Source organism: Anguilla anguilla, chromosome 4 (genome assembly GCF_013347855.1).
Source record: "Anguilla anguilla isolate fAngAng1 chromosome 4, fAngAng1.pri, whole genome shotgun sequence".
Taxonomy (NCBI): domain Eukaryota; kingdom Metazoa; phylum Chordata; class Actinopteri; order Anguilliformes; family Anguillidae; genus Anguilla; species Anguilla anguilla.
Genome location: NC_049204.1, coordinates 24,638,324 through 24,654,846, shown reverse-complemented (window position 1 = coordinate 24,654,846; position 16,523 = coordinate 24,638,324). Strand labels below are relative to the sequence as shown.

Below are 16,523 nucleotides of genomic sequence, written 5' to 3'. Positions count from 1 at the left end.
GTTCCACAAACCCACATTCTAAGGCAAGTATAATTTGTTTAAAACCTCTACTACAGCAACACACAGAGCACAAAGGAGACGGCTAAAAACCGTCTTTACCGCAAGCTTTTTCAACCCCCGGGCCTATTCAGCGGTTTACGACGCCGCCTTTCATTAACCCTTAGCGGGCCGCGCCTTGACCCAATTACGACAGGAACTACGGAAACGGGAACTACGATCACTGATTTAAAAAATAAACAGGCCGAAGCACCACACCGGCTAGCCATCTATTCCACAGCGAACCTCCACAAGGATAAAGCAGGGCAAAGCCGCTGATACTGCCTGTCTGAGCTGCATAGTAGTGGTGGAGGCAGCCATGCATGCACGCGCTGTGTCCTCACAGACTCAAAGCTGCTCAAAGGCACTGATGTGAACTGTAATGCACCACCGGCTCTGCCAAGTACAATTAACAGCATGTGACCACTGGAGGTCCAGGGTGCTGTGATAGTTGGAAAATGTGGCCACTTTAACGCCCCCACACCACCCCCACGAAAGTTCAACATTAAATGCTCAGAGCGGGTTTCAAATAAATACGTCATGATAACAGCCTTTCCACACTTCTTAACGTAAATACGGAGAGGTTGGACACTACGTCTACTGAGAGTAAATTGTGTTTTTGCTTTTAGAAAGACGTGTAGCACTCTTTCCAAAAGCAGAAACGGGGGATGCTGAACATCAGAATCCACTGAGCAGTACTTAACATCTCCACTGGTGAATGACACATGCATTGATCTTGGGCTTTGTTTTAGACCGTAGCACAGTTCACACATAATGCCCTACGTTACCAAGTCAAGGATGTTCGCGTGTATCACATGCACTCGTACTGTTACTAAAATTACGCAGCAACAATACAAACTTCTGCAGTGTTTAGACAAATGAGCAGGGTGCTGGAACTCACCAGCAAACCAGAAGGCCGAAATATTAACTTAATTATCTTCAGTTACTTTCACATTGCAAGCTAATATGCACGCTACACACAGATACCAAAATTACAAATAAGCTAACGGTAGCCTGCCAATGTTTGCTTTTCTAAGACAGCGGAGTGCGAACCTGAGACGCAGGCCATACTTTATTTCCTAACGACGTTTCACTGATGTACACCAAGCTAAGACAACTAAAGGTTAGCAAATTTTTCAAGAATCTGCATCGTCAAACATGACACCCCACTGACTAGAGTGATAGCATATTAACTTGTAGATCAAACTCTCAATTTAATAAACATACCATAGATTCACTAACGTTCATATTTGAATACTGAAGCTAAAGCCGCCGTACTGAATCCGGAGAGATGGGCAGCGTTTACACGTTGGGTTCGGTTAAGGAGATTCTCCAAGCGACTAAATGACTGATACAACTGAACCATATGAACAACAGCCTAAGCAAATGAAGCCGACAAGTTGGTTAGTTAACAAGCTAAGACAGCCTTTATCAGACATCTGAGAATGTAGCGCCAGCCAAATTACGACAACATCACTGCTTGTTGTAGGACCCAACTAAACAAAACAATTGAATGGGCACAGCTGGCGAGCAAATTGCTAACGTTAGCACGCTATCAATCTAACGCCGAAGATATCAGCAAGTTATGAAAACATAAATATAGCTATACATATATAACGTCATACCTACGACCTAGTTAGCAAAATACAACCAAACACTTGCACATACCTAGCTACCCAAGTTACATTTCATAGTAGGAACATTTCGTTTAGCAAGCTAGCAGGCTAGTTAGCAAACTAACAGTTTTTTAAGAGAGCAGTGATTTGTAATTAAAATGACAGGGAAGGCCTACATGTCATCAAAAAGCCTAGCTACCAGGCTAAGTGCATTGTTGATTGGGGATCATTTCTAAGCTAGTGCTAACCTCTAGCAAGCTAACTACAAAACTCCAGGGATAGAACTGTACAGCCACCTGATCTTCATGTACTTCTCCTATCCGTTACAGGTAGCCAGCCAATTAGCTATTTAGCGACATCTGCTTGTTATCTTCTTGTTTATCGAAGACTCATCACACAGATAGGTATACCCCGTATTATGAATCCCATAAACGCGAAAAAAACTAATAATTCCAACTCACCCTGGTAATCAGTCCAGTCTATTCACCGATCTCTCAAGGCATTGTGGGAACAATCACGGGCACACATTCTACACAACGCATTCCACAGCCTGAATCCCTTAGGGCTGGGTCCACATTTAAAGGGACACTCACACTATTTGTGTGCACAACATAAGGTCGCAACAGCGCATCGTATTTGTGTTTCGTGCGTTTACAATACGCTGTACAGTGCATGTACAGTAGAAGTCTCTAAATACTATTAATGCCTATAAATAAATCTATGACACGGTGGTCGCATCACTGCACGCAGACACGGTTTCGGCAGTCATGATAAGCACATTCTCAAGTCAGGAGAACTGAGTGTGAATGACCACACAAGTTGTGTACGATTACACACCTCTTAAGTCTGGGGGCCAGTATGTAATTTTAACTACGAATGATCACAACCAAAGGCATTGACCACATGAGTTACATCCAATCGTAATCTGCTTAACATTTACACACTTCAGTAGTATTTTACAACTGTTAGGCATGGTGAATACCAAATCAGCGAAGAGGAATGGTCTATTTATGTACCTAAATATAAACATACAAATTTGAAAATTAGGTAAAACTATCTTTTTTTCTCAGCCCCCATATTCTGACATTGACAACAGCACAACTGAACTAAAATATAGATGATGGTAAATTAGGAACATTTATTATATGTTTTTTGTTTCAAAATAACTTATTTTGACAGGAAAGACAGGTCTTTCTTTATAAACACATTGGATCAGTGTACTATGGGATTGCTTTCTCCCTTTTCAAATACCTGTCTGTTCTGGGTATCAATGGGGTGTGGTTTTAACAGTCTGAAAATAAAATTCAATTGAAGAAAATGCATTCAACTGAATGTAAATACATTAATACAAACTATATAATACAATATCACTACCCCTTCAATTTGTCTTCAGTGATGACCTAAAATGGATGGGAATCGCAGCTTCAGGGATACACGTAACAATCAACAGAAAGTACTGTTGTATGGCATAGTATTTATAGGCCCTCATTTGACTCCCTCTGAATGATAGCTTACCTGTTTATGAATTAATAGATTCCCACTATCCTGTTGCTATTCAGGGAATTCCCACAGTGGCTATGATTGGAGCCCTTAAAATCCAAGTGCAGGAAATTATGAACAAAATAAAAAACGAATAAAACACCTAATCTCAGTTATCTCTGCCAGATGGTAAACCTTGTGACATCTTCACACACATCAAGGAAGACACAGTGCTCACATCCCACACCCTAACTGCCACTATGTGTATGCCTGAAGAAACAAATGATAAGATTGCCAAAGAGCAGCCAATGCTACTCATGTAGAGTCAGTCAGTACTATCACAAGATATTCCCAAAATTCAGTAAAGGAAACCTATAGGAGAACACCTTGGCAGAATGCAATCAAAGGTGTGAATACTTGTTCACAATTTATTAAAACTGCACAGCAACAAAAACAATGTGGCCTACTTTCCAAGATACATTATATGCAAAACTGCCACTATGACATTACTACATTACTGCAAATTATTAAAGCAGTATTTACCAGTTCAGAACTGCTACTGCTGGAATGCTGAAGGCTACAACTGGAAAGCGACAAGTAAACATGTCTCTTTTACTGTAATGTTGTTTTGGCAGCGGCTCAAATTTACTGAGGAAATTCAATGTATGGCTCCCCATGTTTTTCAGACATTATCTGATATCCTGTGCTGATTACATAAGCTAAGGTCTTTAAATGTGATGTTATCTTCAGGCCCATTGAGGGCCATTTTTTGAAGTTATTATACACTCCAGCGTGGAAAAACAGAAAAAGCCAAATGGATCAGATTGTCAGGTTTGAGAAGGCTGACATACAACCAAGTGTCTCTCAATTTCAGAAGCCATTTTACCTTTGTGTTTTTTGATGTCCTGTTGGCAGTACTAGCACTGTTCAGACTGGTTAATGTTACATTATGCTCAGCTGAAACAGTTGTGCATGCGTGGAGCCTTGTAAAATATATCAGCTGGACTTGTTTAATAAGCAACCGAATCTAAACAGCCATAAATAATATTCCCAAACAACCCTGTCACTGTTCTAAATTAATATGCGAGTCTGAGTGACCCTGGGTTTTGTCTCCTTGCTTGGCTCTGCATAAACAAATACAACCCATTTATGGATGGGAAGCTTAATGTATGATTCACAATATTTAATTTCAATCAAGCTCTTAATATAGATATGTATTGGTAGCTCCAGGTTAGTGTGAAGGAAAAAAGAAATGAGGTAGAGATTTTCTCTTCTGCCAACATTTAACAGCAACAGTTTGGTACAGTGTCCTATACATTTAAAAGGCAAAGCACAAAATATTTTATGCTTTTAGGGTCACAATATAAAATAAGGAGGAAACTTCAGTGAATTTGAATTTAAGTAATATTTACGTCCAATTCAGGTTTTCAACCAATAACCCACTTGGACCTGACAAAATATGGTTTAATATTTCCAAAGAGGAGTGTCAGCGAGCATGGAGCTTTTAAAATCTTTTAATGTTTCTGTTCTGAAGATTTAAAACCATGATTAGTCTGGACAAAAATCCACATCTTTATATGTTTATAAATATCAGATTACTGTACAGTACATACTATACTAGAACTCTATAAGGAATGCTATTTAGCTGATATAAGCACTGTCGAGTACTAGGCTAATAGTTTTTTCAGCTGGTTTCACTCCATAAATGCTCAGAGCAATGACACTCTAGTATAACCAGCTGTATTTATCCAGCAATATAACTGGATACAATGAAAATGCTAAGTAAAAAGTTGTGTAGGTCGCTCTGGTTAAAAGTGTCTGCAAAATGCCTGTAATGTAATGTAATGTAATAACAGTAAAGGAATTAGGCCTGTAATTTAGGGGCTGCCTGTTTAATTCCTAGGTGGGGCACTCCCATTCTATCCTCCCACAAGGTATTTAATCTGGATTTATTCAGTCAATATACAGCTGTAATAATGAATTGCATGTGTTTCATTTGTGACTTGTATAAGTTTCTCTGGACAATAGTATCTCGTATATACAAAGCATTAATGTAAATACAGCATAGAGATAGGGATATGTATGTGATATATACTGTCTTCACATAATGATGAGTGTTTTGGACAAGAAGGTAGCAAAAAAATTCAACAAACCTCCTATTCCTCTCCTCAGTGGTGTTAACATATACAGTAGCTCTTAGCTGTTAACAGAGCCGTATTAATTAAAGTTTAAACAAAATTAGGGATTTTTCAGAAGAAAATGATGGGGAGTTCCCCGTTCTTGAATACATGCTACCAGAAAATGCAGCCTTGCAAGGAAAAGGGAAACAAACTGCACAGAAACGTCACCAAAACAATTATGAAAGCAGACTTCTCTCAGGCAGAAGTAAATTCTAAGAACTGGAAAAACATTAATATCCGCATTCTCTTGCAAATGATAAGGACCGGTCATCTTTAAGATATTTTCTACCGCTTATAAAAATGAAAAAGTATACAAAGCAAAAACAAGAAGCAAAACTAAAGGCTTTCCAATATTCCTCAAAAGTAAGTCATGTGATTTTCAGGAAAGGTTGTGTAAATTCTGGCATAAGCAGGCAGATTGTGAATTCTCAATTTGCCACATTGTTTGGCTCTATGGTGGATATACGCACGCACACACACACACACACACGCACACACACGCGCGCACACACGCACACACTCACACACGCACAGGCACACACGCACACACACACACACACATATATATATGTATAAAATCTATAACAGTTTTACTTGTCCTTCTCAACAAGAACCAGCAATAAAATGGACTGTGACACACAATATTTAAAAAAATTATCACTACAGAAACATTTTTCGTTGCCCTGTTTGTAAACATATCAGAATACAAATACGTGGAGTGATACTGACCGTAAATGAGCTTCGAACTTTATAACACCTCACTACACCAAAGTGAAAGTGAAATTTTCCCCAGCAAACATTATTTTGAGCCGCTTATCAAATTCAACCTCAATGTGGTTGGACCTTAACTCTGAGCAATACATTTCAAGCAAGTATTTCCGTTTTCCATTTAATAAACAACCATTTTGTTAATTCAACAAGCACATATATCAAAACAAAATGGGGGGAAAAGTGACAATTTGTGGCGCGTATTGCTTTAGTTCATTGCTCAAGTTAAAGACAAAGCACACTGCAGGTACACTGAGCTCTAGATTAAGTCTAACAACAGTTTGTACAGCAATACCAAAGAGAAAAACATTCCATTAAAGTGAAAATGACTGACCTTTCTTAATTCATTCCTGGGACATAGAACGAACAACACAAAGCATCAAAGCAGCAACTCTCATAAATACCCACAGTACAGTGTGCTATATTTTAAACTATTTACTCTGTTATTTACCCGACCTTGTTTGTCTGCTGTGTTTGTTGTTGCACCACTTTCTCTACTGCTGCCGTTTACCCTAATTTTTGTCTTGATTTTAATTTTGTCTTAAATGTTTTTTTATATACTTCAATCACCCTGTTTTTTTCTGTCTTTTTATGTACAGCACATTGAGTTGCACCCGCTGTCGGAAATGTGCTTTATAAAGTTTGATTGATTGATATACTGTATTTTTGGTTTGTATAAAGGAATAACTCAGAAATCCCAAACAAATCATTACAGGGCCTTTTACTCTCTGCCCAGTAAGCACCACAGGCTTTGTTTTGTGTGAGCGTGCAGCAAGCAGGGGACAGAGAAATGGAAGTGTCTACAGCCCTTTGCTTAGGTGACACTGACATCCCCCTTCAGTGGCAGCAGAACCCTTGTTCTTTTTTCGTTGTCATTTTTCCCCCCGATGCTCCAATCTAGAAACAGGTGTTACGTGCCACCGGCACTTCTCACTTTAGAGAACGATCGCTGACGCTATTAGCGCTATCGCTGCTAACGGTGTGCAACAGCCCCATCTCCCTGTCCTCAGCTGGAGTTCAGTCCTGTTTATTAAAAATGTAGGTAACTATTCTGAACTTTACTCCCAGTGTCATACACTGCATGCACACCTCTTATCAGGGGAGGACCGCATTAACAGCTCATGCTTCACTAACGCGTGGGAAAGAGGAAGTCGGTGAGGACAGACGGTGAACTAAACTGCTCTCTTTGGATCTCACTGATGCATACTTATGTGCTTATCTTTTTCTTAATAATGATTTTTCCTCTCCCCAGTTGTCATTTCCTCCCAATTTGGAAAGCCCAATCATATTGGCGAGCCTGATCCGTCACAGCGGTGATTTTCCGCCAGTTTGGGAGAGCGCAGAAAAGCGACTTCTCTAGCACATTCCGCCTGTTTCCGCCTCTTTTCGCTCTGCAGCATGATGGCTAATCTGCGCGGTCACTGTGTCGGAGGAGTGCGCTTCCTGTGCAGCCACCCAGGACGGACCTCAGCCACCCAATCAGCCCGGGGAGCAGCCTTAACTCGGCAGAGACAGGAAAAACCCTCCCTGCCTCCCACTGTCGGCACAGTCTAGATATAGACGCCTGACTGTGGGGCATGTCACAACATTGACCCTTTGAAGAGTAGGTTTTTCAAAATTCTATGTCAGTGTTCTAGAACTCCACTGCACTCAATTACCAGTAGTAATTGTTGCATCAGAATGCCCAGTAAAGAACTTTCTAATCACATATTTGTGATCTTACATCTTAGAGGGTTAAAACCTGCCTGTGCTCCACCAGCACTCCCTGAATTACATCAATACATTTCTGCACTACTGATGCAAACTGCTAATGCAAGGGAAGTAACAAGTCAGACAAGTCCAAAAATACAAGTAGTATCTTATGACATGAGCAGGAGTCGATGAAACCGCAGCTGAAAAAATTAAGGCATACAGTATTCACATGCTCTCTCACAGCACTGCTCCCCAGACAATGAGGCAGCAGAGTAAAACCAGGACCGATGGTAAGAGTCCAGACAGGGAGCTTAGGGAGGGGAAACATGTAATGGGACGGTGAGTTGTCCCGTAAAAGGGTGTCAGCCGTGCACAACGCTGACCCCTGAAGAGGCCTGCGAGGGAGGGGGGGCCGTGTACGAACCGTGCGGTGGGGCGTGTGTGAAGGTGGGGGCGTTCCAGGGTGGGGCATGCAGAGGGGTGTGTGAGGGGGCTGTGCTGTGAGAGTGCGGGTGTGCCAGGGGGGCGTGGGAGGGTGGGGCATGTGGTGGGGCCTGTGAGGGGGGCGTGGGAGGGTGGGGGCGTGCGGCGGGGCGTGTTTGGGGGACATGCGGCAGCAGTACTCACTCACACACTGCAGACCATGCTTCCTCAATAGGCTCTTGCTGCACAGAGAGCAGGTGGCACAGTTGGAAAAGATGCCCGGGACCAGCTGGTGCCCAGAGGTACTGTTCCTGCGCAACTTCGATTTCTCTTTGGGCTCCCTCTCTTTCCCCTTCTCTTTCTGCGGCTCTTTCTCTCGACCCTTACCCTGCGGGAGTGGGAACACAGACCATCGTTAGTGTTTGTGTACTATTAGACATGAACTAGCCTGTAGGTCATCAGAGCACTCGGTACAATTTAGCTAGGAAAATGGCGAGCATTGCTGGGCTGAATGGCCTGTTCTTGTCACTATGCTATGTTATTTTACACTGCTTCCTCACGCATTTCTCTCACAGTGATATGATACTGAATTTTATTTTTACAGAACACAGTTACATAACAAACGTACGGAGAACTACAATGAGACCTGCTCGTGCATAAGAAGATTAGCACGGTAGGCTAAGGACATTAACCTTATTTCACTTTAATGAGGGGAAGTTAGGGTATAAGAAGAACAAAAAGCACCCATGTCAGGGATTCACAGATTCAATGTATTTAAAATACATTGTACAAACCGGCATTCTGTAACACAACTTTTAATCACTATTGAGACAAAAATGAAAAAAAAAAAAGTCATCCACACTATGCTGGGTTTTGTTTTCATCAATCTTTTAACCTATTGCAAAGCAAGTTTTTTGGAACATAAAAAAAATTCTAAGTCAGTGTTCTTGCTTTCAGTTACCAGTAGTGATTGTTACAGCAGCATTGGAATGTTCACTTAAGGGCATTCTAATCACATACTTGTGATCGTGCACCTTCAATGAATGAATCTGGAAGCATGCATTCAAGGGCTTCCACAAAGTATTCCTCAGACTGGTCAACAGGAATGCTAGTCTGGCTTATAACTGCTTGCTTTATCGCTGAACTCACAGTTCATTAATCAGGTGGCAGTGTTTTCAAAATGCCAGACTCCAGTTTGTAGGACTACCATTTGCCAGTTGATTAATTTGCACTTAATATAAATCACTCATCTAAGGCCAAGGTTTATATATATATATATATATATATATATATATATATATATATAATGTAGACTAATCTTCAGTTTCCTGTGCACAATGGCCGGAGTAGTGAGCATTTTATTTACCTTGTCTTTATTGAAAGAACCAGCCATCCTGTTCTTCAGGTTACTCAGAGTGCGTTTAACCTTTCGGCCCTTCTCCACTTTCTCTGCCCGGTCCTCTTCTTCCTCATCGTTTCTGTCACAACACAACAGCGCCAAAGGCAGTCCATGTGAGAGCTGTCACAAAATCAATATACACTCAGGCTGGATCTCAAAACTCGAATCCTGAAGTGGAAGGCCACCGTGTCTGCTGGTTTTACATGTATTCTTGCACTTAAGTGCCTCGTTTAAGTCACTGATTGGCTGAAGAGTCTGCACACCTTGTTTCCAAGGCCTAAACTGGCTGCTGATTGAAAGGGAATCACAAAAACCAGCAGAGATTACGTCCCTCCTGGACTGGAGTTGGAGACCCCTGATGTACGGGCATAAACACGTATACATGCAAATACACGTGTACACAAAGGCGCACATGACCACTGTTGCAAATTTCTTTAGGCTGTAAAACTTAACTACAACAAAATTACACAGTGTGATGCAAACAGGACTTCCTACCTGAAAATGAAAGCATAAAAATGTAATTAAATGCTATAATATTATGCTAATGAAGAGATCCTCCTCTTTACCAAAATATACTGTAAACTCTGTAAACAAATTCACAACAATATTACCCAAATTCCCTGGGCAACAGGCCTGTCCTTGTTGGAAACTTTTGAGTGGGCCCAAAGCCCTGCTGGGGAACTTACTCCTTGGAGAGGAATTCATACCAGGTGACGTTCTCCGAGGGCGCTGTTTCCTCCCTGCATTCCGTCCTCTGCTTGGCTCTGTGGAAGAGATGACGTCAGCTGGAGAGCAGCACAGACTCCTCTCCTTCTCAGATGCCTTAAGATCCCAGCATGCCAGGGTGGGTCCACGCCGCCGCCGCTCGGTTTGTGAGCTACTGCAGCTCCCCAGAGGGCAGCCCAAAGCAGCAGCGGAACACTGCACTCAGTCTAACTGGCGTTTGCTCACGAGTAGTAAGGGAACATGAAACCGAAACGGTAACACCCATGCAAAAGACCCCAGCAGTCTTTGGGAAGGCCTGTGTTATAGGGACAGATACCCAATCCAGCTTAGCCAAGCACACGTACTTCCATCATTACTGCACATGCCACCTCATCACACAGCGTTGAGTACACAGCCTGCAGTGTTAAGTGAGCGCTCTCCAGGCTAGCACCCAGACCGGCTGAGCTCTGTTAATCGGTGAGATGGGGGGGGGCAAGCCGGCTGAGGGGCGGGGGGGGAACAGACTCGTTTACTTACCCGTGGTACTGCTTTAGCTCTCGCAGCACCTTCTGTACCATCAGCCTAAGACAAACAATACACTGAGACTGAGCACCGCGTCTGGGCTGGGCAGAGCCGCCACACTGACAGAGCAGGGCAGTGATTTAGTGCACCACCCCCTGCCTCCCCCTGACACATGCACACACACACACTATACACACACACACACACTATACACACGCACGCACACATATACATACACACACACACACACTATACACATACACGCACACATATACATACACACACACACACACTATACACACACACATATACATACACACACACACACAGTATACACACACGCACGCACACATATACATACACACACACACACACACACACACACATATACATACACACACACACACTATACACACACGCACGCACACATATACATACACACACACACACATATACATACACACACACACACACTTTACACACACCCAATATGCACACACACACACACTATACACACACACATATACATACACACACACACACACTTTACACACACCCAATATGCACACACACACACACACTATACACACACACATATACATACACACACACACTATACACACACATGCACACACACACATATACATACACACACACACACACACACTACACACACGCACGCACACATATACATACACACACACACACACACTATACACACACCCAATATGCACACACACACACACACTATACACACACACGCACGCACACATATACATACATACACACACACACTATACACACACACACACCCACACACACACACACACACACTATACACACACACACACACACACACACATGCACACACACACACACACACACAAAAACACACACAAAAACACACATGTACATGCACATATAGACATACACATACACACACATACACACACTTGCGCACACACGCACACACATGGCTGTCTTGCTACAGTGGCCCCATGGTCATAGGGACCCATTTATGAGCTGAAAGAAGGGACTGAGAGATTAAGGCTGTGCGTCTATGGACAAAACCAGCAAAAACTCCAGCACATTACTAAGGAAACATACCAGTAGAGACCACAAGAATGCTTGTGTTCTATGCATCCAGCCCTTCCGGAAAGGTCGGGTAAGCATCACCAACTCCACCACTATCCAACAGCAAGTGAACTTGAATTTTGATTAATGTTCCTATCAATTATGTAGTTCCAATTTAAAAGTGTGGGAATTCCCCTGTGATGACGTGACTAAGTTTCACTGACAGCCCGGAAACCAGGGACCGGGGGCGCAGGGAGAAGCCGTAGAGCTGCAGCAGGCAAAACTCACATGCGACACTGTCCCTCTGCCGTCTGCAAGTTCTCCAGGTCGTGATCCTCTGCTGCACAAGGGAAAAACAGAGACATCAGGGAGGGAAAAAAAAACATCACTTTATTTCAGATCATCAGCTCTATCTCGGTGTTAACACTCTGTCTCACTAGAGAGAGGGGGGGGGAGAGAGAAAGGGGGGGGAGAGACAGAGGGGGAGAGAGAGAGAGAGAGAGAGAGAGAGTGGGAGAGAGAGAGTGGGAGAGAGAGAGTGAGAGAGAGAGAGAGAGAGAGAGAGTGAGAGAGAGAGAGAGAGAGAGAGAGAGTGGGAGAGAGAGAGGTGAGAATGTAAGGCTGTGACCACAGCTCAAACACAGCTCAAACAGCAGAAGAAAACAAAGCAGCCTTTCAGACGGGACTTATGTCAGATGGTCCTGAAAGCTGCCCGAGCAGCAAATTAATCTGCCTGTCGCCAAGTGAGGGCCTTGCTGCTTGTTTACATCAGAAGCACACACGCGTAACCTAACGTATAACACGGTCGTTATGTTCTGCTATGCTAAGCGTGCGGTAACATTTTGAGTGGCGTGTTGTTTTAAGGCCACCCTGGATGGGGCCGAGGCCTGAAAACTGACCTCCCTCCGCCGCCGCGGCCTGTTTGGAGGTTTCCAGCACGCGGGACAGACGCGCGGCGCGGGACTGGTCTGACGCCAGGATGTCAGACCTGGAGAACAGGGTCTTCCTGGAAATGCTCAGCTCCTGCAGCAGAGGAAAATAAATGAGACAGGAACACCCACAGAGGAAAATAAAGAACATAAAAACAAGACCCTCTCTTCCAGTGGTGACCAACCCTGTTCCTGGAGACCTACCGTCCTGTGGGTTTCCAGTCCAACCCTGACAAAGCGCACCACCCTTCAACAGCTAAAGATCTGCATTGAGCTGCTAATCGGTAGAGTCAGGTGCGCCAAATTAGGGTTGAAATGAAAAGCTACAGGATGGCTGATCTACAGAAACAGGGTTGGTTACTGCTGCTCTATTCATAAAGAATGCCACAGCAGACTCCTGATCTAGGATCAGATTCCTCCTGTCCACATCCCTAACTTATAAATTAAGAGGAAAACTTGTTAAACTGATCCTAGAGATCCTTCTCATATTCTATGACTCTTTGAGAGCACAGGGCCTCATCTTCTTTGTTGCACACACATTTCACCAGGCTAGTAAAACACTCAGATATCAAATGCTGATGTTTTGCTAATCTCTTCAGTGTTAACTATGTGGTATGTAGAGATATTTTTTGTAGAGGTAGCTTAGCATAAACAACCAAAACGAACAGGCAGGGCAGACACACTGTGATAAACTATGACTAGTTTCCTGTCAGTTGCTCAACTGTAGCAGCGTGACAAACAACACAAGCTGCTTTACCACCTCTGTTTCCTTTGGTTTGCAGCGTGACAGGTCTGTCTCCCCTGCCGCGGCTCCCAGTCCGCCCGAGGACTCCAGTGAATCGTCTTCCTCCCTCTCCCCATCGCTGTCCATGGCTGCGGTGTCCAAGCTGAATCTGACAGTGACACATATTCATCCGTGCTGGGCATCAGTCATGTCTATCCTGACAGTTTAAAATGCAGGAGACGGTTAGGCATTGAGACGGGCAATAATCTACCTTGGTTTGACAGTTTTTCTTTGGGGGTGAATTTAATCAAACCCCAACGACTCATATATGTTTTGTGGCCTGTATCAGCCTGGCCTGTATCACCATTGCTTGTATAACGCATGGGGATGCACTTTTGTTCTGTAGCACTGTAAGTCTCTGGATGCATTATTTTGTATGGGCCCCTATGGGTTTGTTTGAGTAGATGGTTAGCATGTTTCAATTTGACCATTTCAGTGACCCAAACCACATCTTGGCTTGAGCTGAGTTGATAAAGCAATGGCAGACCGCACTGTCACTGACTTTAGTTTCGTTTTGGCGCAGCAAATTGAGGAAGTCCGCACTCACGGAGGTGTTGTGAAACGGCTAAAAAAAGCACAACCCCGTTTATTTGCATTTAGAGAGAATGTTTTGGCTTCAAATGCCACCCGTAAGTCTCGAAGCTGAAATAAATTAGGGGGGGAAGAAAAGAGTGCAAATTATGTGGTGTGATTACTGAAGGTGCGAGCGAAGCACCAACTTAAACAAACGCACTCATGTTGGGCACGTACAAACCTAGGATGACAGACACACACCACAGAATGACAGAACAGAGCAGAATAAAGCAGAATTAAATGGCAGAGCAGTGCTTTGAGGCTCTGAAACACATCTGTATTAGCAGGCTCCGCCCCTCTCGCCCCCATACCTCCTTCCTGGGTCCAGCGGTGACAGCGGAGGCGCCTCCCAGCTGTGTCTCCGTGACGTCGACATGGACCGCACCAGGAGGGGGAAGCTCTCTACATCCGAGTCCATGTCCCCCTCTCCTCTTCCTCCTCCTCCTCCTCCTGCTCCCGGGGCCTCAGAGTGGGCCGGGGGGGCGGCGGAGGCGTCGCTCCCCGGCATGTCGGCGTACCGGACATCAGCGCCGGCGTCCGGGTGCAGGGGGGCGGAGCTTCCCTGGCAGGCCAGCAAGCCGGGGCAGGAGCTGCTATTGGCCGCGTGGTGAAACTGCATCCCTGGGCTCAGGAAATGGGGGCCGGGGGGAGAGCCGTGGTCCAGCTGGGGGGTGCTGAGGGCGAGCGCCACGTGGGCCGTCTGGCCCTCCGCCAAGTCTCTGAAAAACTCGGAGCCTCTCAGGGACGAGTCCAGGCCCGAAATGTCGTCCACACTGCTGTCCGCGTCCAGGCCGGGGTCCTCGTAGTCACTTTCACAAGAGGTGTCCTGAGAGGGTCAGAGCAGGACAGTGCCCCTCAGATTTAAGGCTTCTGATATCATTACAATTATTCAGCGTTTATGCAGAGAAAGAGACAGACAGACAGACAGACAGGAGAGGGACAGAGACAGAGAAACAGAGGCAGCAAGAGAGAGAGACAGACAGACAAACAGAGAGGAGAGGGACAGAGGTAGAGAGACAGAGGCAGAGAGAGAGACAGACAGAAAGAAGGACAGGAGAGGGACAGAGACAGAGAGAGAGAGGCAGAGAAAGAGAGACGGACAGACAGACAGGAGAGGGACAGAGACAGAGAGACAGAGGCAGAGAGAGAGACAGACAGGAGAGGGACAGAGACAGAGAGACAGAGGCAGAGAGAGAGACAGACAGGAGAGGGACAGAGACAGAGAGACAGAGGCAGAGAGAGAGACAGACAGGAGAGGGACAGAGACAGAGACAGAGAGAGAGAGAGCTAGCATTCATTGTATATAGTTGTATTTTGTAACCTCTGCTTTGGCAACACAATTGCCTATATTTGCCATGCCAATAAAGCACTTCGAAACTAAAATTGAGAGAGAGAGACAAAGAGAGAGAAACAGAAGCAGAGGCAGAGAGAGAGAGAGAGAGAGTGACAGAGAGAAAAAAAGAATCACATTAACAAATCTCTCACAGACATTGAAAAATAAATTGATCAAAACAAATTCTGGGAAATGTGGAATAATTTCAGCTCAGCACAAACACCTGCATTAACTTTAAAAAATGGTTCAAATTAGAAACAATATTTTGAAAACTTATATATGGACATTGAACAAAACAAATTAACAAAAGAGCAGAATGAAATCAAAGAAAAACTCACATTACTAGAACAATCAATTAAAAACAACCAAAACCCAACTGACACACCAATTACAATGCAGGAACTAACTGATCATCTCAGAAAACTGAAACCAAAAAAGGCCAGTGGTTATGACAACATAAACAATGAGATGCTGAAAAGCAGCATCATTTAATACAAGAAGTTCTACTGAAATTATTCAACCTGTCGTTACATACTTGTTGCTTCCCTGACACCTGGAACCTAGGACTTCTATCCTTGATATATAAGAGTGGAGATAAATTAGACCCCATTAACTATCTGGCGAAGTTATTTTGCAGCATCCTTAATTCAAGAATCATAAATGTTCTTATCGAGCACAGTGTCTTGAGTAAGTCAAATTGGCTTCCTCCCAAAACATCGCACAACTGATCATGTTTACACCCTATACACCCTCATAGCTAAACATGTCTACCAAATTAAAAAAGGCTAAATCTTTGCATGCTTTATTAGCTTTAAGAAAGCATTTGACTCTATCTGGCACCAAGGCTTTAATTACAAAATACTTCAAAGTTCTAAAGGGGGTAAAGTATATGACATTATTAAATGTATTCAGAAAACAAAGGAAGACACAAACAAACCTGGCACCCCAAACAGGAGAGGATATGTGCTCACTGTGAGACAGGAGAGGTTGAGACAGAAGTACACTTCCTT

The 16,523-nt window shown here is 43.8% G+C and overlaps 1 protein-coding gene across 6 annotated transcripts in view; it reads right to left on the bottom strand.

Annotated features, from left to right (window-relative positions):
- arhgef18b (rho/rac guanine nucleotide exchange factor (GEF) 18b) overlaps positions 1-16,523 on the bottom strand; it is a 60,079-nt gene that overhangs the window by 36,572 nt on the left and 6,984 nt on the right. For 5 of the 6 annotated variants that reach the window (XR_004764718.1, XR_004764717.1, XM_035412760.1 and 2 more), the window contains exons 3-10: positions 14,492-15,006; positions 13,584-13,716; positions 12,794-12,917; positions 12,183-12,234; positions 10,836-10,880; positions 10,280-10,357; positions 9,561-9,672; positions 8,399-8,582 (exon numbers count right to left, since the gene is read on the bottom strand). Coding sequence is in view for 4 of the 6 variants with exons in the window: in XM_035412760.1 (XP_035268651.1) it covers positions 8,399-8,582; positions 9,561-9,672; positions 10,280-10,357; positions 10,836-10,880; positions 12,183-12,234; positions 12,794-12,917; positions 13,584-13,716; positions 14,492-15,006 (1,243 nt within the window). In the remaining 2 variants the exon portion in view is untranslated. The remainder of the gene's footprint in view (positions 1-8,398; positions 8,583-9,560; positions 9,673-10,279; positions 10,358-10,835; positions 10,881-12,182; positions 12,235-12,793; positions 12,918-13,583; positions 13,717-14,491; positions 15,007-16,523) is intronic. The other variant, XM_035412758.1, reaches the window with a different exon arrangement.